The 27,612-nt window shown below is 38.3% G+C and overlaps 1 protein-coding gene across 1 annotated transcript; it reads left to right on the top strand.

Moving 5' to 3' along the window:
• The first annotated feature begins 65 nt into the window (after positions 1 to 65).
• Positions 66 to 27,517, top strand: TRIM23 (tripartite motif containing 23). Its single transcript, XM_080363017.1, has 11 exons — positions 66 to 290; positions 1,142 to 1,304; positions 11,593 to 11,714; positions 12,608 to 12,886; positions 13,465 to 13,647; positions 14,173 to 14,388; positions 15,456 to 15,590; positions 20,048 to 20,177; positions 20,295 to 20,405; positions 22,699 to 22,823; positions 23,163 to 27,517. The coding sequence occupies exons 1-11, from the start codon at positions 189 to 191 to the stop codon at positions 23,340 to 23,342; spliced, it is 1,746 nt and encodes a 581-aa protein (XP_080219143.1). The 5' UTR covers positions 66 to 188; the 3' UTR covers positions 23,343 to 27,517.
• The last annotated feature ends 95 nt before the right edge of the window (positions 27,518 to 27,612 follow it).

Raw genomic sequence — 27,612 nt, 5'->3', positions numbered from 1 at the left:
ACCGTAGTTCTGCTGTGCGAGCCACAGGCGGCGGGCGCAGACAGCGCCGCGGCGGCGGCCGGGCCGCGCATGAGCCAGCGGGCGGGGCCGGCGGGGCGGGGCCGGAGGGCGGCTGCCGGCTCCGTACTTCTTCCTGCCGGCTCCGTGCTTCTTCCTGCCGGTGGCCGCTGCGCTCCCCCCTCCCCAAGATGGCGGCCCTGGGTGTAAACAAGGTCGGGGCTGGCGCGGGGCCAGACGGCAGCCGCGGGCCCGGCGGCAACGGCCGCGGTCCGGCTGGTGCCGCAGTGAAGGTGAGATAGGCTGCCCGGCCCTTCGCGCCGTCCTGGCAGAGCAGGCTGTGGTGGCCGGGGCTGCGCCGTCAGTGGCCCGGCTGGAGGAACGGGGAGCGCGGGGTCTTGGGTACAGGGGGCGTCCCCTGAAGCCGGGCCAGGAGTCCGCTTCGGAGGCTCTTGGCCCTCCTCGTCTGCCTGCAGCCGCGATGCCGTGGATGCCTCGGGGCGGGAGGCCTGCGAGTGAGGGGAAGGGAAGGGCGGCTGCCTCATGGCGAGGGGCTATCTCGGGAAAAACGGAACGAATGGGCTCCCAGAGGCTGCTGCCTTATGGATTGTAGTTTGGATTATTTTTTTTTTCGCCTGAACGGCAATAAATGTTGCTTTTATTAGCGGTTTAAGACGTTCCGGTCCCCGACTGATTGTTCCTGCTACCTCGATCTGTTGGTAGCTTTGTAAATGCTAACTTGTTATGACTGACTTTTTGTGTGCATCGGCTATGAATGGAAACTTTCTCCACCGGGTACCAGTCTGCTTTGGCAAGGTCTTGCCCCTTGTTTCTTTTCCCGGCAAGGACGTTTCTGCTTACTTAGTTGTGCTGCTTGATCCGTGGGCTTTTCCTATAAAAGTGCATAAATGAAGTGGGCAAGAGCCAGCGGTGATCAAGGGAGACGCTGAAGAATTAAAATGTTTTGTTGATGTCTCTTTAAATGTCCTTATGGTCATTATTTGTGTGTACAAAGCAAAATTAGTGACTCAGCCTATCTGCTATGATTGCAGGAACTTCTGTAAAATAAACTGTATGATTTACTATATGAAGTTTTGCTTTTTTATCAGCTCAAAAACAAATATAGTCTCTTTATAAATTATAGGTTCTTGAGTGTGGAGTCTGTGAAGATGTATTTTCTTTGCAAGGTGACAAAGTTCCTCGTCTGCTTTTGTGTGGCCATACTGTCTGCCACGACTGTCTTACCCGGCTTCCCCTTCATGGCAGAGCAGTTCGTTGTCCTTTTGATCGACAAGTTACTGAACTAGGTAAGAAAATGTAAGGCTGAAGTTCTTAAAACCTACTTAGCCAAGGATATTAGAAGATAATTCTAGATATAGGTTCTTAACGCTTCACTTGGTGATAATATTTTCAATTAATGAATGTTCAGTTTTCCTTTTAATTCTAAGAAGCTCATAGCACTGTTCAGCACTAGTGAAATAGGTATCTTAGAAAATGAAAGTCAGGATCTTGTCTTTATCGTCTTCAACCTGGGCTTGCAAGCTTTATACCTTGGAGTCTTCTTGTACACCCATATTTACAAAGGTATTACTCTCTTTTAAATCAGTGTCTGTGGGTTCCTGAAGGGTTATGAGTTTCTTCTTGTCCTAAACACAAAATTAAACATGCAATTAAATAGATAGTTTCTTCGACTAACAGATTGGGGGATTGGACTAGATGATCTTTTGAGGTCCCTTCCAATCCCTAACACTCAGTGATTCTGTGATTTGTCTGGATTTATGGTGAAGTGATATAGAGGGAAGTAACAGTGGTAACAAACCTGGTTTGTAAATGTAAAGTAATACTCTATATGCAATAACTGATAGTGGCAGGCTATCAACAGGAATTCCTCTGATGTGGGAGTGTCTGCAAACAGTATACAAAAGGATAAGATATAGCTTTTATCCAACAGTGATGGTTTATATTAGGCAAAAGATGACACATGCTTATGATTCCTTCAGAACAGGAATTGCCTTTTCAATGTAGGGTTACAGAGAAGACAAGTTATCAGAAGAATTTGTACTGAGAACTTGTTAATAGCACTGGCTCCTGCCATTTTGAATAGCACAGGGTAAAAAAAGCTGTTGGAAGGAGAAGAATCCTTAGAGGAGATCTTTAATATAGTAATCAACAAAATAAATGTTTAAATATCAGATTCAGTCAAATAAGAATTTACTGTGCAGTAGGAGAATCTTCTAGAGTCTAGACCAAGCTGAGATTAATATTAAGGCACTCTGTGGGATGCTTTCATGGAGATAGGAGCCAGGAAGAGAAATAACAGTCTCATATCAAAGGGGGGTTTGTTTTTGGTGGAGAGGGAGGTGGTTAGTCTGAGCGTCATGACTGATTGCTGATCTAGAAGATGTGGTTAAAAGAGTCATGAGTTTTACTCTTTATCTATGACTATAGCTACACAAGATTTTTGAAGTATACTTTTAAGGAGGAGAATGTTGAAGCATAAGTCCTGCTTTTGTGAAACATTTCTGTCCAAGACCACTTCTTGTATATTGTAAAGTAAAAGTAGCATTTTTATTATGATAAGGAACTTGTCAGTTTGAAGATTTTATTGTGCTTCCCCCCCCGCCCCACTATCCTATAATATTTTTTGTGGGTTTCAGATTTAACAAAAATGAAGCTTCATAAAGACATTTTATTTTTTCCATTTTATGTAATACTGAGGAGCTTCTGGTGAAACACCATGAAATGTTATTAAACTTTTGTAAGGCTACTACAGAAAGGAAGAAGGAAGAAAAGCTTCAGCTTTTGTGTCTAGGATAACAGACTTGCTTCCTGCTGGCTACTATTAGAAAGAGGGATGATATGTTGTGACCAGCAGTTGCTCAGAAAACTGATACGTAGAAAATTTTAGCAGAACAGCTTGAAAGTAAAAATGCTTCTGTGAATAAAAATGTTCTGCCTGGTGATTTGAGCTGGCAGAGGGTTGTAGCCTCTTTTCCTCTTACCAGGTCTGTAAGAATTGTCTTAAGAACTATTCTTGCTTCCAGCATGTAAAAATAGGGGTGAGGGTGTGGAGTGTAGCTTGTCATGGCCCCTCTTGGAGGAGTCTGTGCTTTTGTTGTCTTGCTCTAATCACCTGGTAGTTACTACTGTTGGTTAAATCTGCTGTGCTTTTATTTCTGTTGGAGTGTAGCTGTGGGGGAGACATGGAAACTCTAGCCCCAAGTAGCTTCTCATCTTTCCCTCCATTTGAGGGCATGTGAGAAAGCAAGCTCCATTTTCACCCATTCCTGCAATTGCTATTCTGCCATTTAATGAAGCTGTTCAGTATCTGAATCTAGGTTATAGAATCACTGCCAAGAAAAAATACTGTTGAAAGAAAAGCTGTATAATCAGGGCATAAAGCTGCCTGTGTTGAACAAAGTTCCTTAGTCAGTAACTGGATTTTACAGTTGTTTTTATTTGGTCATTTAACCTGTAACGTTCAGCAGATAGACTTGCTTGTTTTCCTTTGCTCTTGTTACTAACTCACATAATCCTATATTCATCCAAGTACTCCCCAGGAATTTTGGGAACTTTTTAAAATAAATACTCAGAGATCTGTCTGTCTGTCTGTCTATCTATCTGTTTATTTCTTGTGTTCTGAAGTGGACACTTGATTTAAACTTACTGGCCTGTCTCTTTTATATATACGTATTTATATGTATGTATGCAACTGTATGAGAAGGTAGGGTTAGAAGTACTTTGTCAATCAGGATTCCTGGGAATATGAAGTCCGCAAGTGAAAATTGACAGCACACCATTTACATGTTTATCAAAATCTTCTAATAGTTCATAAAATTTTGCTATGAGAGATAGTATTCAGCAATGAACTAGTGAGACTAACGCCTGCCCAAACCATACTACTTTGCAGAGTAGACTAAACATAGATTTTTGAAGGTTTTTTTTGAGGCTTCTTTAACAAAGTTGCCTGTGATTAATCTTCCAATGGGTAATTTTAAATTAGTATATACATGTTGAAGGCACGTGAGCTGTCTGGTGGCTATCTTTAACTAGGTTAATGTTCTCTAACCAAAAAGATGTAATGGAAAAGCTTTTTTGATTTTCAGAATTTTGAAGCCATATATTCTGGAGATTGTGTTAACCTGGGAAATATATTTAGGGGAAAATCTATGAAATGGTCTTTGTAGAAGAAGAAACTCCTCTTAAAGCATTCTCCTTAAAGAATCTTGATTTGGGAGAGAAGCTGGATCATTTATTGCAAACTGCTTTCTCTTTTCTTCCTGTGTTAGATTAGTGTTTTGTTTGTTTGTTTTGTGGGATTTTTTTTTAATACGTGGACCAGGGAGCTGTTGGGAAGGGTGTGCTTATGTAACACCTTTGGAGGCTCTGGCTTTTGACTTAGGCTGAGCAGCTCTGCTAAGGAAGTCTTTAACAGTTTATGGCCCAGGTGAACTCTCCCTACCCATCATCACATTACAGGGCTGAAACTATTTTCTGTCATTAGAACTTGTTGAACTGATGTATCCTTCATGGAATCCATCCCATTGGAATTGTTTACATTTATATATTCTATTGCTAGTGTTTGAGTGCTAAGACAAAACTTTAAAACATTGTGTGAGAAAATGTGGCTATAACGTAACATTCTCTCAGCGTTGTTCAGACATTTAGACAAAACTTGCCCTTTTTTTCCTTGCTTTATTTATAATGCTTTTGCAGACAAGCCTCATAGTTTTGAAAATGACATTTGTATTGTTGGCTGGAGTCAGTCTTAATATCTTCACTCTGTCACTATTTCATTCTTGGCTGACACACTTCCTGCTATTTGTGTCTTATTCTCCTTTTGAGAAGAGACAGTCAGATTGTGTAGTGGTTTTGTAATGGGCACAGACATCCCTTTTAGGCACAAGGATGAGATCACTAGACTCTTTTACATTTGTGAACCAAAGCAGAATTTGAGCTGAAGTCAAAGAGATTAAATAGATCTATTTATATGATTCATCTTGTAGTGTTTTTAAATATAAAATAAACACTTTATTAGATGTGTTGAGAATATGTATGTTGAGTATGTAGTAATTTTGTAGTAGGCTTAGGGTAGAAAGAAGCAAAGTGGCTTTTTCTCAAATATGTGAACTTTATGGTAGATACCAGTGAAATGGGACATGACTTTCTGTATGATAACATATGTTTTGTAGGGTGCTTACTGGTTATAAATACTACTTTAGTAGATTAATAGTTGATGTGTAGGCTTTGCCTTTTTTTCCATCTGTGTCCAAGACTGACAGTGCACTGACAATGTATTACATGTTTTAGCAAATCTCAGCATATATTATAAAAAGTTAAAAAACGTAAAAGCAACGTAGCTTTGTTTCTCCTGACAGCTTTAAGTTATGAACTAGAAAATAAATGCAGAATATCTAAAGGGGTATCTTTTCTGATCTTTTCTGTTGATTGCATGTCAATAAATTAGTTCTGCTTTGACGTTTCTGGCTTGGCTTTCTCTTCATGTTAGACATGGAACAGAACTGACCTGATTAAAATCAGATACAAGAATGTAAACTGAGGAGAGCACTTCTTAGTTTGTTTTTTATAATAAATATGTTAAAACCTGTGAAAGAAAATACCTTTTTAAGAAACTCCGTAGTAATGATTGAATAGCTTTTTCCTCTCAGCCTTTTTCAACATTTGTTTAAATGCTAAGACAATATTTGCTTAAAGGCTAATTTGCTGTAATCTGTTTCATAAGTAGATTTCTCCTTTTGGTGTGTGTACATCCACATATACTCTGCTATTAATGGCTATCCGGATTAGTGGCTTATCTGGAGATATGAGGTCTGCATTAGTATCAACAGTCATTATATTGGTGTTTTGTTAATGTGGTATTTTGCATACTATAGTAACTGAAGGTTATATATGGCTAGTTTGCTACAGGACAGCGCTATTCTAAACACTGTAGGAGAGAACCTCTAGCCACTTTTCTATCCTTTGCTTTCCAGTAGTTACTATCTAGAAATCTGCCTAGAGACAATGTCAGCAAATCCAGACTCCATTTACAAACTGGTTTGACATAATTTAGGAGGTCTCTTGCTCTCTGTGTTTCTTCATCTTGTAACAGGGGGTGACTCTTCCATGCTCTATGTTATGAAAAACACTGTGATCCTGCTAGGAATGCTAGAGCTAAAAAATAACTAAGTGCTGAAGTCAGAATTTATCAAGGCAGATAGCTGTGGTATTGTTAACTGTAATTGTGAAGGACCAGAACATAACATCTGTAAACTCCTTCAAGATCTGTGGCAAACAAAAGTTAAAATACTTATTTTCTGTCTTCAATTTAGTTTGTCGAGTGCACTGAGCTTAAACTGGTTTTTGATAATGCTATCTGTATCAGAGAAGGCTTTAACTGTGGAACTGATAACTGCAGAGAGACTGTCATGCCTTTACTTTACACCTAACTTCAAAGATACTAACCAGTACCTTGATAGGCCCATTTTCAGAAACAGCAGATTCCCCCAAATGAATGGTCTTTTACTGGTAAGCATCTTTTAAACCACATAGTCAGTTTGTTTTGTACCAGTTGAGGATGTTGAAGGGGAGAATAGCTATAGCTAGAAGCATGTGTAAGCTATTGGAAGACAATATTCATCCATTTACCTGTTCTCTGAACTCTGCTTTTTGCCCATGATGTGCATAATTTCCATTTGGAGTTTAGCTACTGAGATTTTTATGTTTGATGATTTAAACTGTGGGGGAAAATGGCTAGGAAAGAATGTTTCATGTAGCAAACCTGGAAGCTGTACAAACTGGTAATGTATACAGTGTGGATATGTTGATTCCTGTTCATATCCCTCTTCAGAGGTGCTATAGCATTGTTGCCTTTGCTTTACCTAGATGTGGCATGCATCTAGCAAAACTAAGTATTCTGCTTCCCTTAATGGGAAAACAGCTGGCATGTGGGCACTCCAGTCTTCCACTTATTTGTGCCTAGCTGTGTAGTGGAGCTCTGCTATTTGAAACAGTACTGCAGGAAAAATGTTGTCAGATGGTGAAAGCACTTGAATGTATTTCAAGCAAGTTTTGAAGCCTTAAGATTGAAAGCCAGTCTCATGTTTCTTGTTTCATAACTCTGGAAGTAAAAGAGAATGTTGAGGTTTAACCCCAGTGGACAGCTCAGCTGCACACAGCTGCTCACTTACTCCCCTGCAGTGGGACACAGGAGAGAAGTGGAAGGGCAAAAGCGGGTTGAGGTAAAGACAGTTTAATAGGTTAAAAAAAAGCCATGCATGCAAGTGAAACAATACAAGGGTTTCATTCACCTCTTCTCATCAGCAGGCAGGTGTTCAGCATCTCCAGGAAAGCAGAACTTCGTTGCCAGTAACTGTTACTTGGTAAAACAAATGCCATCATTTCAAATGGTCTCCCCCCTTCCTCCTTCACCCTGGCTTTTATTGCTGAGCATGTTATTGGCTACAAAATATCCTTTTGATCAGTTGGGGTCAGCTGTCCCAGCTGTGTCCCCTTCCAACTTCTTGTGCATCCCCAGCCTATGGGGCAGTGTGAGAAACAGAAAAAGGCCTCAATGCTGTGTAAGCATTGCTCAGCAATAACTAAAACACAGGTATGTTGTCATCACTGTTTTGGTCATACATCCAAAACGTAGCTCCATACCAGCTACTATGAAGAAATTAACTCAGTCCCAGTCAAAACCAATACAGAGAATAGTTCTTAACGAGCTAAAGCTGAAGACAGGAAAGCTTGCAGTTCAGTTTTTGGTTGGTATTTTGTTATTTTGCTTTTGTGTACACTTCTTTAAAAACAATATTGTAACATATCTAGCTCATAAAAGTGTTGCCTTTTATGCAGTGAATATATTTGAACAATGTTTCTGTAACTCTGCAAAGAGTCTTTCTAGCAGTGTGTACTCTATGTGTTGCAAGTCTAGACTCCTGTGGTAACTGAAGATCCATGTTCTTAAAACCATAAAAAAGCTGATTGTTGTGTGTACCAAGTACACCTGTACTCATGTGAAACGTGACTGACTATTTGAGATGGCTACTTTGTTTTGCTTGTTTTCATAACTGCCTGCTGGTCATAGTTTGGAGCAGCACTTTTGCTGTAATGATACACCAAAGTCTGTCGTATGTTAAATCTCAGTATTGAAGAAGGAAGACCTAGTGTCTGTATAGGATCACTGGGATGACTTCTGAATTCCAGAAGGATTCAGAGGGCATATAGAATCATAGAATCATAGAATTATTTCGGTTGGAAGAGACCCTCAGGATCATCGTGTCCAACCACAATCTAATCTTAAGACTCAACAAGGATTGTGACAAAAGATGCCTTCTGGACTACCACAGGGCAGCATAATTTAGGAGATATGAAACAACACTCAGGAGAACTAGACAGCTGATGTAGCCTGGTCTTTCTCTTTGGGAAAATGAGTGGAATACATTTTCTGTGAGTTCCTGTCCGATGCAGACTTCTGTCAGACACCAGATGTGAGGACTGAAAATATGAAGAGTTTTTAGGCATCATGTGGAACAAGCCTTGGGGTCCAGTTGCTGTTCTGTTAGTCTTTGCGTCTGGGTTATGAGAGGCAGCCCAGCCTTTTTCCAGATGCGGCATTGTTTTCTAAAATTGTGTTTTCCAGATCATGCGTGAAGCAAAGCATAAACTGAATAAAGCAGTTACTTGAACTTAATCAAGAACTGTAGGTTGTAGGCGTTTTGTTTTTGTTTTTTACGGTGAATAGCAAAACTTCAGTGAAGGTTTGGCTCATATTTATAGATGGGTATGTTTACTTGAAGTATGGAACAAATATTTGAATTACAGAAGCAGCATGCATGTACAGTTTTGTCCAGATAGTGGTGTCCTACACTCCAAAAAGTAATTGCAGCAAACTTTTCTTGTCTTACACAGTTCAAAAGTTCCCTCATTAAGACAGATTAGTCAATTTCAGGCCTACAGATTCTGTTTAAATACAGTGTGGCATTTCCAGTGTGGCACCTTCTTTGCTCCATAAGTGTATGTCTGTCACTACCCTGGGCACTACTGGTAATATACCTTCTATCATTCTGCTCAATGAAGTTAGGAGATTCTGTACAGTAATGTAAACATCTGACAAAGAAATAAAGGCAATGCTATGTGATGAAACTAATGTCCACATCTTGCCTTCCTTTCAGTGCAGTAAAGAAGTGCTCTGTTAGTATTCAGCAGTAATGTTGGATATAATTAAGTAATTACTTGAGGTTGTTTTTCTTCTCAGATATGTTATTTCAAGAGCTGGTAAAAATAATGTTACAAGATTGTAGGTGTTCATGGCGTTAACTCAGTGGTATCTGTTAGGAAAACAGGATGTTTGGAGGTTTACTGAGTATTGGTTAATGCATCTATTTTCTACCGATTTTGGTGAACTCATTGTAATAAAATCCCTGTGACAACAACAGAAGAGCTCATCATAGCATTGGGGTGGAGGAAAAGCTCATGCATTTCTTTACTTGTCCTTTCCAAGTTAGGAATTGTTAGCAACTGGCATGTATTGATACGACGTATGAACAGCCTTGTTAGTGTCAATTAAGAGTTAAACTGATTATAAACTGTGCAATAATAAGGATTTAGTTTGGGCAGTAAACAACTTCAGAAGTTGGTCAGCCTCTGATTTCAAAGAATGAAAAAAAAAAAAACCCAAACCTACTCACAGAAGTGACACTTATTCTGAAAATTCATCTTGAATTCAACATTAAGCTCCATTTAAAAACAGCTCTTTGTTACCAGATCATCCGTCTGTAATTTCTGATTTCCAAAAGTATGTAGTTGTGATTCAGTGATGGTAGTCAGCCTATTGCAGTGCCGAGGGTTTAGATTGCAGAGTGACAACAAAAACCCTGGCAGATATATTGTTAACCTCCTCTCCCCGCCCCCATTTCCCCCTTTTGCCCCTCCCTCTCCCCACTCCCCACTAAAGACAGGCGATCGGGAGGGAAAGAAGGATAGAGAGAAGAGAGTTGGAAAAATTAACAATGTTTTACTAATGCTACTAATAAGAATAGAGAAAATAATACAAAATATACAAAACCAATCTTGAAAGTCTCAGCAACTGCAGAGCCGGCACCCAAAGTCCTGGATTGGACTCTGCAGCCAACCGGAGCTGGATTCAGTCTCTCACTAGGCCTCAGTTTGCAGGGACGACTAGCAAGGTCCTCTCCTAATGTCGGCCATAAGCAGAAGGGAAAAGGAAAAAGGGACAAGATCCTCGTGATCTCCCACTTTTATATGAAGTATTCCTGTGAATGGAATGTTATACACAGTTGGTCAGTTTCTTGGTCACTTGTTTCTCGTCGCCCCTCTTGCGAGATGTCCATTCGTGCTTATCAATAAGTTTGCCTTCCATTGCTAGGTTTACCAAAACATGTGTCTGGTTCTCCAGGAAAATGCAGCTAATATGAAGGCTTTAGCTGACAGGCAAATTCACTAAAAGAGAAACTTGTTTTTAACAAAACCAGGACATGCAGTTAATGAAATAGAACTTTCTAGATGTTTTATACTGAGGAAAACCTCAGATTCTGTGCATGCAGTCCTTGAAAATGGCAAACATCTCATTTGAGGAATGTCTGACAGCATTCTACTAAAATATGGTTTTTTTTCTTTTATATATCTCCAGAGGTCACTTCCAACCTCAACCCTTCTGTGATTCTGTAATACTAAAAAGTAATGATCCAGTACTCAGAGATGATGCTTCATCTCTTGAGGCACCTTCACCTTGCAACGGAGAAAATGTCTTTATGTTTATGGCAATGATGCTGGTAAAAGTCAAGTGATGATACTTCAATGAAAAAGCAATCATTAGAGTTCTCATATGCTACATGGCCTATGCAGGTAGCATTTAGCAACAGTCATTGGGAATCAGTTCTGGTTTTGTTTCTCACATTGCTGCATGTTAACCTCTATAAAATTAGGATATTGCAAGAATAGACGACTTCAGCTTTGCTCTGGGGAGTATGAGATATATTCTTTTTTGCTACTATATCAAATAGCCTTGTATGTGGGTCTCTCTTTCTGAGTGTTGTTTTAACTCTTATTCCAGTTTTTACTGGACCATGATCTGCAGTAGATGTTGCGTCTTTTGATTCAGGGGAATATGAGGTTTGTCAGTGTGAATGCTTCACAGCTTCTGTTAGTACAGTAGAAATGTTCACTGTATGTAGTTATGCAAAATATTAGTTTTTATGATACACATTAGAGTTTGTGTGTTCCTTGTAGTCTTTAGTTATTGCTATTGCAGATTATTTTACAGCTGTTTTCACCAAGATTTTTGTAAATTTTTAATAATAGAACTTTCTAGATGTTTTATACATATAGTGGCATCATTTAAGTAGGGAAAATCTGCATAAATATTAAATAGTTCCATAATGGAAGGAAGGAAGAAGATGTAAAGGTAGTGTGAGATTACATAGAAAAAGTGGTAGTTGTATCTTACTCTAGTTAGTATCTCTGTAGTTTTAATATTTGTCAGAATCTCCACTGTTGTTTGTGAAACTTCTCATGATGGAATTTGCTTTTTCTTCCTCTTATCCCCTTCATTTAATTCTTCCTCAAATACAGGAGATTCTGGTGTCTGGGGCTTGAAAAAGAATTTTGCTTTGTTGGAGCTCCTGGAACGGTTGCAGAATGGACCTACTGGGCAGTGTGGGGTGGCAGAGGAAGCCATTGGTCTATCTGGAGAGGTACTGAATATATTTTAAAAAAAAAAAAAGTTTGTTACATTTGTTGAAAATTATCTCTAGATAGAAAAAAGTGAAAGTAATTTCTTTGCCAAATGTGATTTCACTAATAATGCTGTTGTTTCCTTTCAGTATATAATATTAAGGCTTCAAATAATTGCTTCATAATTAAATGCTAATATGTACCTACTAAAGCAGAAAATAAAAAGGTATTGCCAAGCATGCATACTCTTTCTCCCTTTTTTAGGCTTTAAAAGATTTCTTTATAAAGGGTTACTCATTTAGATATTTCACTTATAGTGATTTAAGGACAGTTTTCTAAAACTTAGAAACTCTTCCTAAAGACTTCAACTCTTCTCCCAGAGTAATTGCTTTTTATAGTCATCTGATATCACTACATCATGTGATAGTACTTCATTACCAAAACTATCTGCTTTAATCATTTCAGTATTAACTGGTACACAAAAAGTATCATGCGGTGCCATTCTAGGAGTAGATAAGTGTTCTAATTACCTATTTGCCTATTGGTGTTTTGTCTCTCTGTAACTTTGTACTTCTTTGTTCTCTGATGGCTGCCTTGGAGGAAATTACTGGAGCTTGAACTATTTTAGCCTCTAAACCTCTACAACTTCTACTGAAGTTTGGATTTATAAAATCGCTGAACATCTCTAGAATAATTTATTGGAATTGACTGTAAATGAAACAGGATTTTATTTTTAAAAAATTTATTGGGACCTTAAAATCAAGTTTTCAAAGTAGTCTAAATTTTTACTAGCATGTAACCTTCTAAGGGAAATCTGTTTTCAGGGTTATATTGGTGGCAGGTATTCTGATTTTCCTCAGTTGTTGGGATTAAATGTTAACCTCAGTTTTATCGTTTTCGTTGTTGTTGTTAGAGTATCATTCGTTGTGATGAAGATGAAGCCCATGTTGCATCTGTATATTGCACTGTTTGTGCCACTCACCTGTGCGCAGACTGTTCACAGCTGACTCATTCTACAAAGACGCTAGCGAAACACAGGCGCGTACCTCTTGCTGATAAGCCTCACGAGAAGACCATGTGCTCCCAACACCAAGTACATGCTATTGAGTTTGTTTGTTTAGAAGAGGGCTGTCAGGCGAGTCCGCTTATGTGTTGTGTCTGCAAAGAATACGGGAAGCATCAAGGTCATAAGGTACTGCCAAAAATCTGTTTCTAGTTATGCTGTGGGGTGGCTTGCATAATGATTTATCTAATTAAAGTATGAAATATTATCAAGAAAGGAGGCTGGATTCTTGATATATCTTTATATGAGTAACTTTGTACTGTTCTTTCATTATCCCATTCCATCCCATCTTTCATTATCTGCCATTACAAGAGAAAAAACATTCTTTATAAGACCACAATAAGTTATTTATATATTAAGATGGACAGTCTCTTTATCTGATGCATTTCTGAACTTCTCACAGCATTGAGTCACCAACTTGGTGCAGTCCAACCACCTGTCTTTTTAATAGTTCATAATAGTAAATAGACAAATTTGTGTTTACTTGTATAATTGCTAGATGCCTATCTTAGTCTCAGCATAAGCTGTTACTACTGATGGCGTTTTAAATTGCAAGATGGTTTTAAATTTTTACTTGCCTTTCCTATATATACATATGCATTTGCACATATACATGGAAACACATATATATTAAATATGTAGTAAACCAGAAAATATTATTAAGGAAGATATTTATGATTAATCTTTATGTTGCTTTTAATTCATAGCATTCTGTCTTGGAACCAGTAGCAAACCAGATTCGTGCATCCATTTTAGACATGGCTCACTGTATAAGAACTTTCACAGAAGAAATATCAGATTATTCCAGAAAATTAGTTGGAATTGTTCAGCATATAGAAGGAGGAGAACAAGTAGTTGAAGATGGAGTTGGAATGGCCCATACTGAACACGTATGCTTGCTTTTCTTTTTTTTTTTTGCCAATAACCAAGATAAGGAATTTCTTTTAAAAGTATACATAGGTTTTATAAGACAAGGCCTTAACTTCTTATCTCTACCAAATCAATATTGAGGATTAGGACAGCAGATAGAAGGGAACTTGTAGTCTGTTACACTGGTTTTAGGCTACTCAAAAGTAAGAAGGGAGTAGGGGAAGTTGTATAACTGCTAGTACAGCATTGAAGTACTGTAACAGGTTGCATCTGTTCTCAGGTGTTGTGGTACTGTTGAGGCTCTTTTCCCTGGTCGTTTTTAGTAAGATGTGTATGCATATGGGTAAGCTGCTTGATTATTGGAGTAATTTCTTGGAGGATGTTATTCTCAGGGTTGATAAGACTTTCTGTATAATGAGGGCTTGAACTGTGATGTAGCCAAGCAGATGTGAACATAAGTTAGAAACTGGAATAAAATGAAAAATATTCTTCTGTAATTAACTGGTGTCCTTAATCCTCTGGATCTCCTGACTGCAACATTGTAGGTACCAGGGACTGCAGAGAATGCTCGCTCATGTGTCCGAGCCTACTTTTCAGATCTTCATGAAACCCTTTGTCGTCAGGAGGAGATGGCTCTCAGTGTTGTTGATGCTCACGTGAGAGAGAAGTTGATTTGGCTTAAGCAACAGCAAGAAGACATGACAATCCTCTTGTCACAGGTTTCAACAGCTTGCCTTCATTGTGAGAAGACTTTACAACAGGTAGGTTGGCAAGTGAGCTGTTACATATGACAGAATATGTGGAACTGCAAATTAAGTTTAGGTTACAAAGGAAAAAGTTAGGTGGTACTCTTGATTTATATTTCCTTTACAATGTTAAAACAATAATGATGTAACATGAGATTGAAGTATTAATTACAAGGACATACTAGATAAGGGTAATCAGTATGAAAGCATCAAGTGTTCCAGTTGCTGGAAATCCTGTGGCATGATTCTCTTGTCTAGAATAACTTCTGGTTATTTGTGAGGTTAGTGGGAAGGAGAGATGAAAATGAAGCAAAAAAAGACAAGATGTGTGGAAAGGGTTTTATAGTTGCAGTTACCAGTATAAATGTTTGAAGATAGTTGTCAAATGAGGCTGATAGGAAAAAGAATATTTTTAGGACTGAATAACTTTCTGCAGCACTTGCAATATGGTGAACTCAATATATTAAATGTGTGAAGAAACCGGCTATATTAAATTATCTGGTTAGTCTGTTACTCATTTAATTTAGTGGCAGCAAAAAGTAAATACGTATGTAGTGAGCAGTAAACTGTGTGAGAAATCACCTCATTAATAGGTTATTTCTACTTTTTTTTTTTTTTTAGAGTGTCTGAGTGCTTAGTCAGATGTACTTTTAACTATGCAAATGTTTCCATCCTTAATGCATGTATATTAATCTGTGTTAAGTGTGTTGCTTGTATGCTGCAAAGCAGCAGCTCTACTTCAGCAGCTGGAATGATATATGTATGATATAAATAGTCTTGATATATAACATAACTGTTTCATATAATTTATATTCTTATTCCTACAGGATTAAGAGGGATCAAAGAAAATGCTTTTTAAAACTGCAGGACTATTTAGTATCTATTAGTATCAAGGAAGAATGACAAGGCCTTCCCATTTGTATTGCAATTTTAAATAAATCTATTTTGTAAATGTGAGTTTCTTTAACTAGAGCATTTCTATTTAAAATGCTTTATTTACAGCCATCATATTTACATTTGTTTAGTTATTTTAAGTAATTTACTAAAGGAAAGGCGTATTTTTGTTTTCTTTGTCTGTTTAGGATGACTGCAGAGTAGTGTTGGCCAAGCAGGAAATTACAAGATTGTTAGAGACATTACAGAAACAGCAGCAGCAGTTTACAGAACTTGCGGATCACATACAGCTGGATGCTAGCATACCTGTCACTTTTACAAAGGTATTCTTAATATAGCTAACTACTTTATGACATCCCAACTATAATTTTAAAGAAAGCAGGAATAATGTATATTCATTATGATGCTGTATTTTTTGCAGCAAATGTAGGCAGTCCAGTATCAGTTAGAGCCAGAGTGTCTTATCATATGATGATGTCATCAAGTATTTGAGCAACAAAACCACTGCTGTTATAATTAGTGTGAGAAACATTTGTTTGACTGCATCAGTAGCTTTGCTGGAACCTTAGCTGCTTTCTTTTAAATATGTAAGATAGTATCTGTGAGCTCTGGAAACACCTTTCTTTGAAAACATCCCTGATTTGTTTTGCATTCAACTCAGAACGGGAATCTATCTCTTGTTTTTCCATGTCTTTTTGGCTTTTTCATGAGGACAGCATAACTTCTGCAGAATTTTTATTATTTTATTTCCTCAAAATTGCACACTTATTTTTAAATGGAATAATGCTACTATAACTTTCAGGTTATAATATTAAAAATAATTTAATTTCAATTAATTAAATTATAATTTGTCTTATAGTTGCTTTGTATTCATTGGTAGTTTAGACACAGTTAATCTTCTAAGTAGGTTCTTTATTGCTTTAATTTCATTTCAATGGCACCTGTTCTTTGAAAGAGATTAAATTATTTGGAGTTTGATAATGGTGATCCTTTTCACATAGGAGAGTAAATAAGTTTGAAACTCTAAAGAATAGGAAGTACTTTGATACCTGGGTTTTTTGGATCTGAATGGGTGAAAAATAAATAGGATCATTGCTGAGATGAAACTGACGGGATTTAATTGTTGCTGTTGAAGCTTTTATTATAAGGAAATGGATGCTTCCATGGAGATTCTGTGGTGATCCTTGTTGATGTCAGAAATTCGATTTCTTCCAGATAATTTGTTTTGTAACCTTAGTATATTTGAATTTCCATGTAATAACTGCATTGCCAATGCGACATTTTCACCTCTGCCCCTCCTTTCACTATCCAGCAGAGTTCACAGGGTCAGGAAAACCTTTTCTGCAAGTCCTCATTGTTCCATGAATGAAGCAGCATTTAAATTTCATAGATGATTAATTGGATTCTGTGTATTCAGAGTTTGATGATGCTGCCATCTGACAGGACTGAGTCAGAGAGGCATTTTGGATGTCTGGTTTTGCCTTTAGGAGCTGTTAATCTGACTTGGAAAAATTTGATTGTGCATTTCTGAGCACTTGGAAAGTGAATGGTTGCAGCCAGCTAGGCTGTAACAGAAGATCTGTAATAGTTCTTGGCTTGGAGGACCCAGAATTCTTCCAGTGTCTCTCTACACCTCAGCTTTCTTCAGAAAGAAATGGGGCTTCTATTGTTTTTCTCCTGTGACAAATTGGTATTTTTGTGAAATCTTCTGAAGCTTAGTTTCTGAATTTCAGAGGAGCCAAAGCAAATGTGTTTTTTCACAAAACCCACAGCAACCATGACAAAGTAAGATGAAAATGAGTACTTCAATCTTTCATTTTTTATGTTTTCTCACTTAGAAATTTGAGGGGTGGGAGAAGTCCTTTTCACTATTGAAAGTGAGTAAGTTTTGTCTACTTTTTTTGTTTCCTTGGTGATGCAAAAACATGGATAGTGCTATGTCCTCCTCCTAAACCATCAAGGGAAATGCCACATACAAATCTTTGAGAGCAGGATTTGGAGCATTCCAGGACAAGATGCTGAAAATGTTTCAATAAATATGTTACTATAGAATAATTTATTTCCCCAAATGTTGTTAATAGATTGTTTCCAATGGATCCGCCTTTACCTGTGTATTTATGAGGACTTCAACCAAAGAAGATTGACATGTCTCCATGTACTTAGCTTGTGTCAAGGAAGTGGCTCCTATCCAGGAGTCCAGTGGCTCCTATCCTTACTTGAAGAGAGAGAGTGCTGTTTTTTCCGGGTCAAATGAGAGCAGTGGCTGCGGCATGTTATATACAGGAATAGCAATTGGACATCCTAAATATTTGTGTGTACGTACTGGCGAGAAGGAAAATGATTAAGACGACAGTACCTGAGATAGTAAAGAGTGCTTATCTATCAATGTTGAAGCAAGTATGGGGAACTGTTAACCCTTACCAGCACCAAGAGTACCAAGAAAGAAGATGGTAATTTATCAGAGGGAAAGCACTTAACAGAATCTTTAAACCTATATACAGCTTTTGTCACAGCAACAAATTTCTTGAGAGAGAAAGGGCAAGGACAAAAAAAAAAGACATCACAGTTGCCGTGTGAGTTTTTCTTCTGCACTTTCTGTACTGACATGTAAGAAAACACCAAGTCTTACTTGAACAGAAGTCACAGGTTACCTGTTTTTAAGTAAGCTATCAAGTTATACACCTGCCAGAAATGCAGTCATGATGGGGCTTTACTGGCCAGATGTTTTTAAATAACATTTTTGATTAAAGGTGCTGATATAGTTGTTGCAGGAAGATTTTTTTTTTTCATGAGTCATTTTCTAGTTATAAGCAATAGTCAGTTTTTCCTGACTTGTACTACAGGTGCTATACATTGTTCTGTGAGTAGGAACTTTTCATTGAATCATAGAATCATTTTGGTTGGAAGAGACTCTCAAGATCATAGAGTCCAGCCATAACCTAACTCTGGCACTAAACCTTGTCCCTAAGAACCTCATTTATGTGTCTTTTAAACCCCTCCGGGGATGGTGACTCCACCATTTCTCTCAGCAGCCTGTCGCAATGCCTGATGACCCTTTCGGGGAAGAAATTTTTCCTAATATCCAATCTAAACCTCCCCTGGTGCACCTTGAGGCTATTTCCTCTTGCCCTATCACTTGCTACTTGGGAGAAGAGACCAACCGTGCTGTGTTCCAGCTCAAGTGGCTAGGTACCTGGAGCACAACTGTTCTGACTATTGAAGACTGAGGCAAGGAAGGCATTTAGCACCTCAGCCTTTCCCTCATCTTCCGTCACTGTTTCCCCAACCCTGCTTCCACCAGAGCGTGGAGATTCTCCTGAGCCCTTCTTTTGCTGCTGATTTATTTATAGTAGCAAGTCCATGACCTGCAAGCTGCTAGACACAATGAGAGTATTTAGGGGAGTTATCACTATGTGCTTTCTTTGTTCCTTACTTTTACATGTACCCATGTTTACCTAGTTTCAGACAACATGCTAGATTAGGTGGACATTTGATCTGACTCTTAATGCTTAAAATCTTGATGTTGCTGACCTTTGCATTGTGCTATTTGCATATTTTTAATTTTTTTTTAGAAAGTAGTTTCTCAAGTTGTTTTTACTCTCTTTGGAGATTGCAATGGCATAAGGTTATCGAATTAATCTGTATTGAGTGTTCTGGAAGTATGCTACTTCATCTGTGACAGAGGGTAGAATTGAGGGTAACTCTCTTAATGCCATATATCCAGGTATATAATGGATCCTGTATATATTTCTCTATGTGTTTGTATAAGTGTATGTCTCTCAAGTCACATGATGTAGAAGTGTATACATCTGATCACACTGGTGCATGTTGATCTTGTACCAGGAGAGGCTGTGGCATGTTTGCACTCAATAAATGGCATTTCTAATGCAAGAGGAAATAAAAAGCTGTGTATAGAGCAGACACAGGGTTTTGTGTACTGGTTGCTCAGCACAGTGCTGTCCAGATTTTTGCAAGGAAACAAATGTATTGCCACATAGTTCTGATGATGGAAAGTCTGGTATTTCATCAGGATAGCATTTCTAAGTACTTCAAAATATGTTTCAGATACACATAGTAATCTTTACCTATGTTGTTTATTTTACTATTTATAGTTTGCTGCTTTATATGAGTTGTACCACTTGATCTCATTGTTAGCATCAGCTTGTTCAATATACGTGTTTGCTTGGTCTAAACTACCAATAGGAAAATTATTCTCTTTCCTTGCCTCTAAGCAAGACTTGTGGACTTTTCTTTGTTTTTCTTCACTATTTCAGATTACTGCTTAATGCTAATAATGCTACTGTCGTAATGTGGTAAAGGGAGTGGCAGTGGCTTTAGGTGAAGAGGCGTAGCTATAGAGTCTCTAGCAAGAAAATAGTTCTGTAGGTGGGTGCATTAATAACGTGGCAAAACACAGTGGAAATCAACAGAGTTCTCTGGTCAGAGAATTCTGACTAATTGTGACAAACAACTCATGTGGCTTGAGCCAATAGTGATGAAAGAATTTGAAATTTTATCAGGTAGAGACATACTAACATGAGACTGGCTGTCTTTCAAAAAGGTGTGTGGTAACTCAGGCAAAAGCTACAGGTTCACTACAGAGATTATTGGATATTTTAGTTTAAATTATTGCCTGAGGTAGCTGATAATTGTGGCTTGTGTTTTTGGAGTCCATCCATTTCACTTTACAAATAGTGACAAGGTAACTCCTTAAACATAAGGATTTTGTATTTTGAATTGCCTAAACCTGCTTTTGTTTTGAGTATGCTCTTTCTTCCAGGACAACAGGGTACATATTGGACCAAAAATGGAAATTCGAGTTGTCACTCTAGGCTTAGATGGAGCTGGCAAAACAACTATTTTGTTTAAGTTAAAGCAAGATGAATTCATGCAGCCAATTCCAACAATAGGTTAGTAAGAACAATTTCATTGTAATGATTTTTTTAAATGTTTGACTTAGTGGTACAATGTTATTATTTTATATTCATATAGAACAAGAGTATAAAACATAATTATTTTCATTCTAGGTTTTAATGTTGAAACAGTAGAATACAAGAATTTGAAGTTTACTATTTGGGATGTAGGAGGAAAGCACAAATTGAGGCCCTTGTGGAAACATTACTATCTCAATACACAAGGTGAGACTAATATAACTTTTAAACTGCATTTGTCTTCTTTTTGGCTTTGAAATGCAACCTAGATTATGAATAGAAAAAATTTATAACTGCAGAAAATTGTTCATCTAATGAAAAATACAGCTGCCAGATTCATGAGCTAAGACATTTTAATACAGTTGGTCATACTGTCCACTTCGTGGTAAAGGTACATTCTCCATAAATCCATCAGACAGTTCATGGAGCCAAGTAAAATTAGAATCTCCATTGAACTGGTTCTAGCTGACAACAGACAAGGTGCAGCTTTCCAAAGTTTGCATAGTGAGAAGTAGTACTTGCCAGGTATGAAATTTAAATAGCACTTGAAAACAGTCAGCCTTTAGGAGCCTTTATTTGGCCATGGAAAAAAATCTACAAAGTTCTGTAACTTCTGACATAGTATTGCGGTGTAATATCTGGTCATAGACTCGATAGAGTAGATTTCTACTGATTTTGAAAACTGATGGAAATGGTGCACATCTTCCTGCCATTCCCTTGGGTTCTGTCTTTGGTCACCAGACAGAAGAGTTTGGTGCCTGCCCTTCTTCTCCCCTTGTGGGGAAGCTGTTGACTTTGATGAGGTCTCCTCTCAGTCTCCTCCACGCTGAACAAACCCAGAGACTTTAGCTGCTCCTGTTAAGGTTTCCCCTCCAAACCCTTCACCAACTTCCTAGCCCTCTTCTGGACACTCTCCAGTAGCTTTGTATCCTTTTTATCCTGCGGTGCCCAGACCTGCACACAGTGCTCCAGGTGAGGCCGCACCAGTGCAGAGCAGAGCAGGACAATCACCTCCCTGCCCAGCTGGCAATGCTGTGCTGGATGCACCCAGGACACAGTTGCCCTCTTGGCTGCTGGGGCACACTGGCTCGTGGTCAACTTGCCATCAACCAGAACCCCCAGATCCTTCTCCACACAGCTGCTCTCCAGCCTCTCGTTCCCCACTCTGTATGTACAGCCAGGGTTGCTGTGTCCCAGGTGCAAAATCCAGCACTTGCCCTTGCTGAACTTCATGTGGTTGGTGATCGCCCAGTTCTCCACTTTGTCCAGATCCCTCTGCAGGACCTCACTGCCCTCAAGAGTGTCAGCAGCTCCTCCCAGTTTTGGGTCATCGACAAACTAACTTACTATTCCATTGAGCCCTGAGTCTAAGTCATTTATGAAGACACTGAAGGGTGCCAGCCCTGCAGAACCTCACTAGTCACTGATTGTTGCCAGCCCAACATAACTCTGTTTACTAGAACCCTTTGAGCCCATCCCATCAGCCAATTGCTCACCCACTGCACTGTGTGTTTACCCAGCCGTGTGCTGGACATTTTGTCCAGGAGGATACTGTGACAGACAGTATCAAAGGCTTTACTGAAATCCAAAAACATTGCATTGATGGCCTTCCCTTGGTCAACTGGGGAATTCAGAATTACCAGAAGTACTTTGGCATGACAAACATAAGTTTGTACTTAACTTTGTGCATTATTTCAGCCTTCATTGTAAACTTTTAATGTTTCAGATTGTTTAGCTTTTCAAACTTTTAAAAATTGTATTTTGGGGTTTCTGTTGTCCTCCTAAAATGTTCTGTGTAAGCACCAGTAGCCTGGAATCCTGTGTGCCTTAAAGAATTTTATGTTGGAGGGAAAGTCTAAGCAGTTAACCTGGTGCATACCTGCAGGAAGTGTTGTTTAGTTTTGGTGGTGGGGTTTTTTTATTGCAAAATACATGAGTTTAAATTCTGTCCTCTAGCTCTGCCTCCCTGACTCTCCAGTCTTTGTGGCATCTTGGTTACTCTCTGTAGTGGACACCAAAATCTGCTGCTGCGGTGTCAAGCCCATGGCAATGCTCCTTGGACTGCATAGTCTGTAGCTGAAGGGAGCTGTGTTGATTTGGCTAAACCTGTGAATTTTACAGCCAGTTAAGGGAAACTAGAGTAGTTGTGTGGGAGCTGATTGAGTGTAAATGGATAATGGTTAATGAGAGACTCAATCCACACATAGTAAATCTGATTTTAGACCTAAGTATTTAAAATATTACAGCATTTATGTTAGGCTAGACAAAAAGCTTCAGATTTTTTTCCCTGTTTTAGGATGAATTCTAGATTTTTGTCAGAAGTGTAGAGGTATGTAAGACATTTCTCAGTCCTCTTGGATTTGAAATTGAAGATATGCACTGCTGAAAAACTTCATATAGAATACTGCTAGAAAAAAAAATAGAATTGTGGAAGTTGAAAGCTAATTTTACAGAGTTTATATTTGAATGTGTGTTAAACATTTTTCTCTTTCTTTCATAGCGGTGGTGTTTGTCATTGATAGCAGTTACAGAGACAGGGTCAGTGAAGCACACAGTGAACTTGCAAAATTGTTAACAGAGAAGGAATTGCGGGATGCCTTGCTCTTAATCTTTGCTAATAAACAGGTACTTGTGATTTTTTTTTTTCTTTTTTCTTTCATTCTGTTACTCTTTTCCTCAGTTTGTGTATCAAGTTCCAGCTTTCTGAACCCTCTGCTATGGGTAGAGACTGGTAATGTGTAAAGCATTAAAAAGTAGATGTTTTCCTTATGTTTAATGTGCATAAAATACATGATGCTACAGTTCTTGTTTTGTGGTAAGAAGTAGAGAAGGCATAACTTTCATTTGGCTTTTGTGTTTGGAAAGCTTGATTATGATCTGCAGCTACAGTCTGAGCCATCAGTTTAAAAAGCTTCAGACTAACACAGAAGAATAATTGAGTCTTTGTATCTGATTCTGTTGCAGGATGTTGCAGGTGCACTTTCAGTGGAAGAAATCACAGATCTGCTGAGTCTCCACAAGCTCTGCTGTGGCCGTAGCTGGTTTATTCAGGGTTGTGATGCCCGAAGTGGTACAGGACTTTATGAAGGACTGGACTGGCTTTCGAGGCAGTTAGTAGCTGCTGGTGTCCTGGATGTGGCTTAATTTTACAGCAGCTGCAATTTAAGGTTGTAGTTTACTGTTTTGTGTTGTTTGCACGATTTAGGATGTTGTAGCCAGGTCTGCTGTCTGAAGAGGCGACTTTACTTAAGTTGGTGGTTACAGAAAAATATAAGCCTTTATCCTAGATTGGATAATTGGTTTAGTAAACTTGTGGAGTTATAGTGGTTTTGAAATGCTATACGTTTACAAGTAATCGAATGGGCTAGTTACAAGGGTGCCTTGAAATTCTTTTTGGTGAAATTAGGTTGTTCCCATTTAAAATTATTTCCTGACAAGATATGCATTGGAGTTAATATAACAACTATAACAAAGTTACAGTAGTTAATTGGCGTCAGAAAAATTTTATGTGGTTTAGATGTATTTTCCCAGGAAGCTATTCCGAAATCCATCTCAAGTTGTTAGGACAGCCGTCTCTCTCTATTAGTCAGAAATAAATGGTGCTACTCTTTAATATCTAAAGAATTGACCTAAAGGTGGCATTGAAAATTACATGCAAATACACCACAGAAAGAGAATGTTTCCCTCCATTATTTATTAGCTTCCCTGTTTGTTAATAGAAGGCAGCATAACTGGGCAAAGAAAACTTCAGAATGGGAAACAGTGTTACAGGGCTAGGGGGCTGTGGCATTGTTTAGCTAGTTGTTTTCTGGTTGTGGGGGTAGAGGTTAGTTTGTTGTTGTTGTTTTTGTTATTGTAGCACATGCTAAGTTATTTATGGACAGACTATAGTGATATTGAGATGAAACTGTTTTGTGCATGCCTGAGGACATTATCTGCCTTTAGAGATTAAGCTTACTCCTCAAGAAGTCAAATAAAGAAAAAAACTTCTTAAAGAAGTAGTGTGGTGTAATGTCAATCCAGCTGTATACTCTTATGTAGAAGTCGTGCTTCCAGATTAAGGTAGTGGCCTTAAAGTACTAAATAACACAATGTAAGAGCAGTGTACACTAACTATAACTCTTACTTAGAAGAGCAAATGATAAAATGTGGTATAAACCTTCCATAATTAGATTTTCAAATCTTAGATGTTCCTGCTCTGGCAGGGGGATTGGACTAAGATGATCTTTTGAGGTCCCTTCCAGTCGCTAACATTCTGTGATTCTATATGGAACTGTCAACAAAGCCTCCATTTTTGAAGATTACTTGTGCACAAACCTCTAAAATATAGGTGTAGCGCTATTCAAAGACAGTTATGACTTAGTGATATCTCTTTTTCTGCTGCACATGCAACTGAGATAACAATTTTACCTGTCTGGAATGCGCATCACAATCTTCTGACCTCCTCTTTAAGTGCACAGCCATTGCCTGTTGAAGAAGCTGTGCCATGGACCGCTTCATGTTGGTAGAGGAGCTCTGAGGAGCATAGCCAGTAGATAAAAACTGCATATCATCACCTTTCTTACTGGAGCAGAGGTGAATAGGGAGGACCAGACAGTGGAAGTGAGCAGTGTGATTTCACAGATGGGGAGATATTTGTGTCATGCTGAAAAGTGTGTTTACCTGTGTGAGCTCTGAACCTCACCTGGCAAAGAAAATGCATCCCGTTATCTGTGGCTATGGCTTGTATTGTAATGTTATCAATTTTATTATGTTTTCCCACTACATACCTTAGGTAAAGCCAAGAATGTATAAACAAATAATTTAGTACGTTTGCACCTTTCTTCAAGAAGAAGCAGTTAACTATTTCTCTTAATGACACTTATTTGTAGTTTTCTGTTGTTACTTACATTTTGTGCAAATGGTGTTAAATGCAGTTTCAGTTTTGGCAAATCTGATGAATAGTAGCAGAAAGAACACTAAGTTTTAGAAGTAGTTAAATGTTTGTGAAATGGGATTCTATGCCAACAAAGGGGGTTTACTCTTTCTTCAGACAACCTGATAAATTTGGAAATAGTTTTCAGCAGAATGAAGGGTGTGTTCTTGCACCTACTGAACTAAAAATGGTTCATCCTTCCCAGTCTGTAACTTCGAGCACAACAGAGAGCTGGCTGCTGTGACTTCAGCATCTGCTTAGCCTGTACTGCAGAGCAGTCCCAGACCACAGCTCTTTTTAAGATGAACAAGTTCTGCTAAGTACAGTGGATACCTTTTCCTGGAATATTTTTAACAGAGAAGACATGCATTCTTGAAAAAAAATCCTGGTTCTGTAATTTTATTTTAGCAGGCTTATGCTTCAGTTTTATGTGCCTCTCTGTGTAGTTCTACTTTAAGATGTTTGGGGTGACCAGTTTTGGCTTTTTGTACTAGGTTGGTGCAAAAGTAACAGTGGTATTGGGCTGTGGATTTTAAATCATTTTAGCTAGGCTTAAACACATCTTTATTAATCAAAATAGGAACCATTACAATCAACACATTTTTGCCCATGAAAAATAAGGTTTTTTTATTCCTGTAGCATAAAAATCTGTGCTTTTGGATTCAACAAACTCTTGGAAAGCATTTTCTGCATCCTGCTGGGTGTGGAAGCATTTTCTCTGCAAAAAGTGGTTGAGAGGCTTGAAGAAGTGGTAGTCAGTTGGCAAGAGGTCAGGGGAATATGGCACACGAGGCAAAACTTTGTAGCCCAATTTGTTTAGCTTTGGAAGCCTTGGTTGTGTGACATGCTGTCAGGTGTTGTCATGGAGAAGAACTGGGCCCTTCCTGTTGACCAATGCTGCCAGCAGGCATTGCAGTTTTCACTGCAACTCATCGATTTGCCGAGCATCCTTCTCAGACGGAATGGTTTTGCTGGGATTCTGGAAGCTGTAGTGGATCAGACTAGCAGCAGACCACCAAACAGTGACTGTGACCTTTTTTTTGGTGCAAGTTTGGCTTTGGGAAGTGCTTTGGAAGTTCTCAGTCCAGCCACTGAGCTGGTCACTGCCGGCTGTCATATAAAATGCACTTTTTGTCACACCGCAATCTGGTAGAGACACGGTTTGTTGTTGCTGTGTAGAGTAAGAGAACATGACACTTCAAAAGGATGATTTTTTTTATTTTTGGTCAGTTCATAAGGCAGCCACTTATTGAGCTTTTGCACCTTTCCAATTTGCTTCAAATGTGCCGCGACCATAGAATGGTCAATGTTGAGTTCTTTGGCAACTTCTCATGCAGCTATAAGAGGATCAGCTGCGATGATTGCCCTCAGTTGGTCATTATCAATGTCCAATGGCCACCACTATGCTCCTCATCTGCAAGGCTCTTATCTCCATTGTGAAGCCTCTTGACCCACCCCTGCACAGTCAGTTCATTAGCAGTTCTTGGGACAAATACGTTGTTGATGTTGTGAGTTGTCTCTCCTGCTTTACAGCCCATTTTGAACTCAAATAAGAAAATTGCTTGAATTTGCTTTTTGTCTAATATTATTTCCGTAGTCTAAAATAAATATGAAATAAACAGCAAGTAGTAAGTAATTAGAAAAAAAAAAAGGGCAAGAAAAGCACATTATGTATAACCACCACGTTTATATGAGAATGTATTCAAACATTAAATGGCAAATTTCAACAATACGAAAACTGCTATTGCTTTTGTACCAACCTCATTGCATTTGAGTGCAGAGGAAAAATGCTCACTTGTGCATATTTTTTACTACAAAGGGTTGCTTGTAACACATGGAATGCTACCACAAAAGTGTTTTTAAATGGAATTTATTTAAAATGACTTGAAGTAACTGTGACTGTGTTGCATTTGTCTGTGAACTCTTCAGTGTAAACAGGTACACTAAGAGGTTTATTTGTATTATAAATTAATACTACATATAAACTGCTTCAGTTGTAAATCTAAGCTTGTTTCACCAGTTTTACTGAACTTTATTTTTTAGTGTACTAACTTACGCTATATGTAATTGGAATATTTCCTCAACTAGGAACTCATTCAAGCATTACTAACTATGGGGATTATTTGAAAAGCCTGAATAACTTTTCATAGGATTTTGACTTAATTGTGAAATTGAGTAAATACAACATCCTGTGACTGTGTTGTGGCTTTCTATAAAGAATTTCAGCTCAGTATGTCTAGACTAACTGAAAAATCATGTTTTATCACTTTATATGGTGTTACTGTATGCTACCTTCAAATTTATTGTGGAATATGTGGTACATGAGGATTGTATTCTGAAACAGTTTTATTCTGAACTGTTGGATGTTATGAAAAGATTTCTTGAAAGAAAGTGCTCTTTTAGTGGAAACAATTCATGAGCTGCTGCAACTTGAGTTGCCCAGAAAATGAGTTATTTTCAATAAAAGTATCTAAAACTTTGAAAATTAATTTTAATAAA

The sequence above is a fragment of the Nesoenas mayeri genome (genome assembly GCF_963082525.1).
Source record: "Nesoenas mayeri genome assembly, chromosome: Z".
Classification (NCBI taxonomy): Eukaryota; Metazoa; Chordata; class Aves; order Columbiformes; family Columbidae; genus Nesoenas; species Nesoenas mayeri.
The sequence above is the reverse complement of the archived record's forward strand: the minus strand, read 5'-3'. Positions and strand labels throughout refer to the sequence as shown.

Bases quoted from the DNA above. Each gene is read 5' to 3' on its own strand.
- TRIM23 (XM_080363017.1), top strand. From the start codon at position 189: ATGGCGGCCCTGGGTGTAAACAAGGTCGGGGCTGGCGCGGGGCCAGAC. The intron at 1,305-11,592 runs GTAAGAAAATGT...CCTCAAATACAG, and splicing joins TCGACAAGTTACTGAACTAG to GAGATTCTGGTGTCTGGGGC. The intron at 11,715-12,607 runs GTACTGAATATA...TGTTGTTGTTAG, and splicing joins CCATTGGTCTATCTGGAGAG to AGTATCATTCGTTGTGATGA.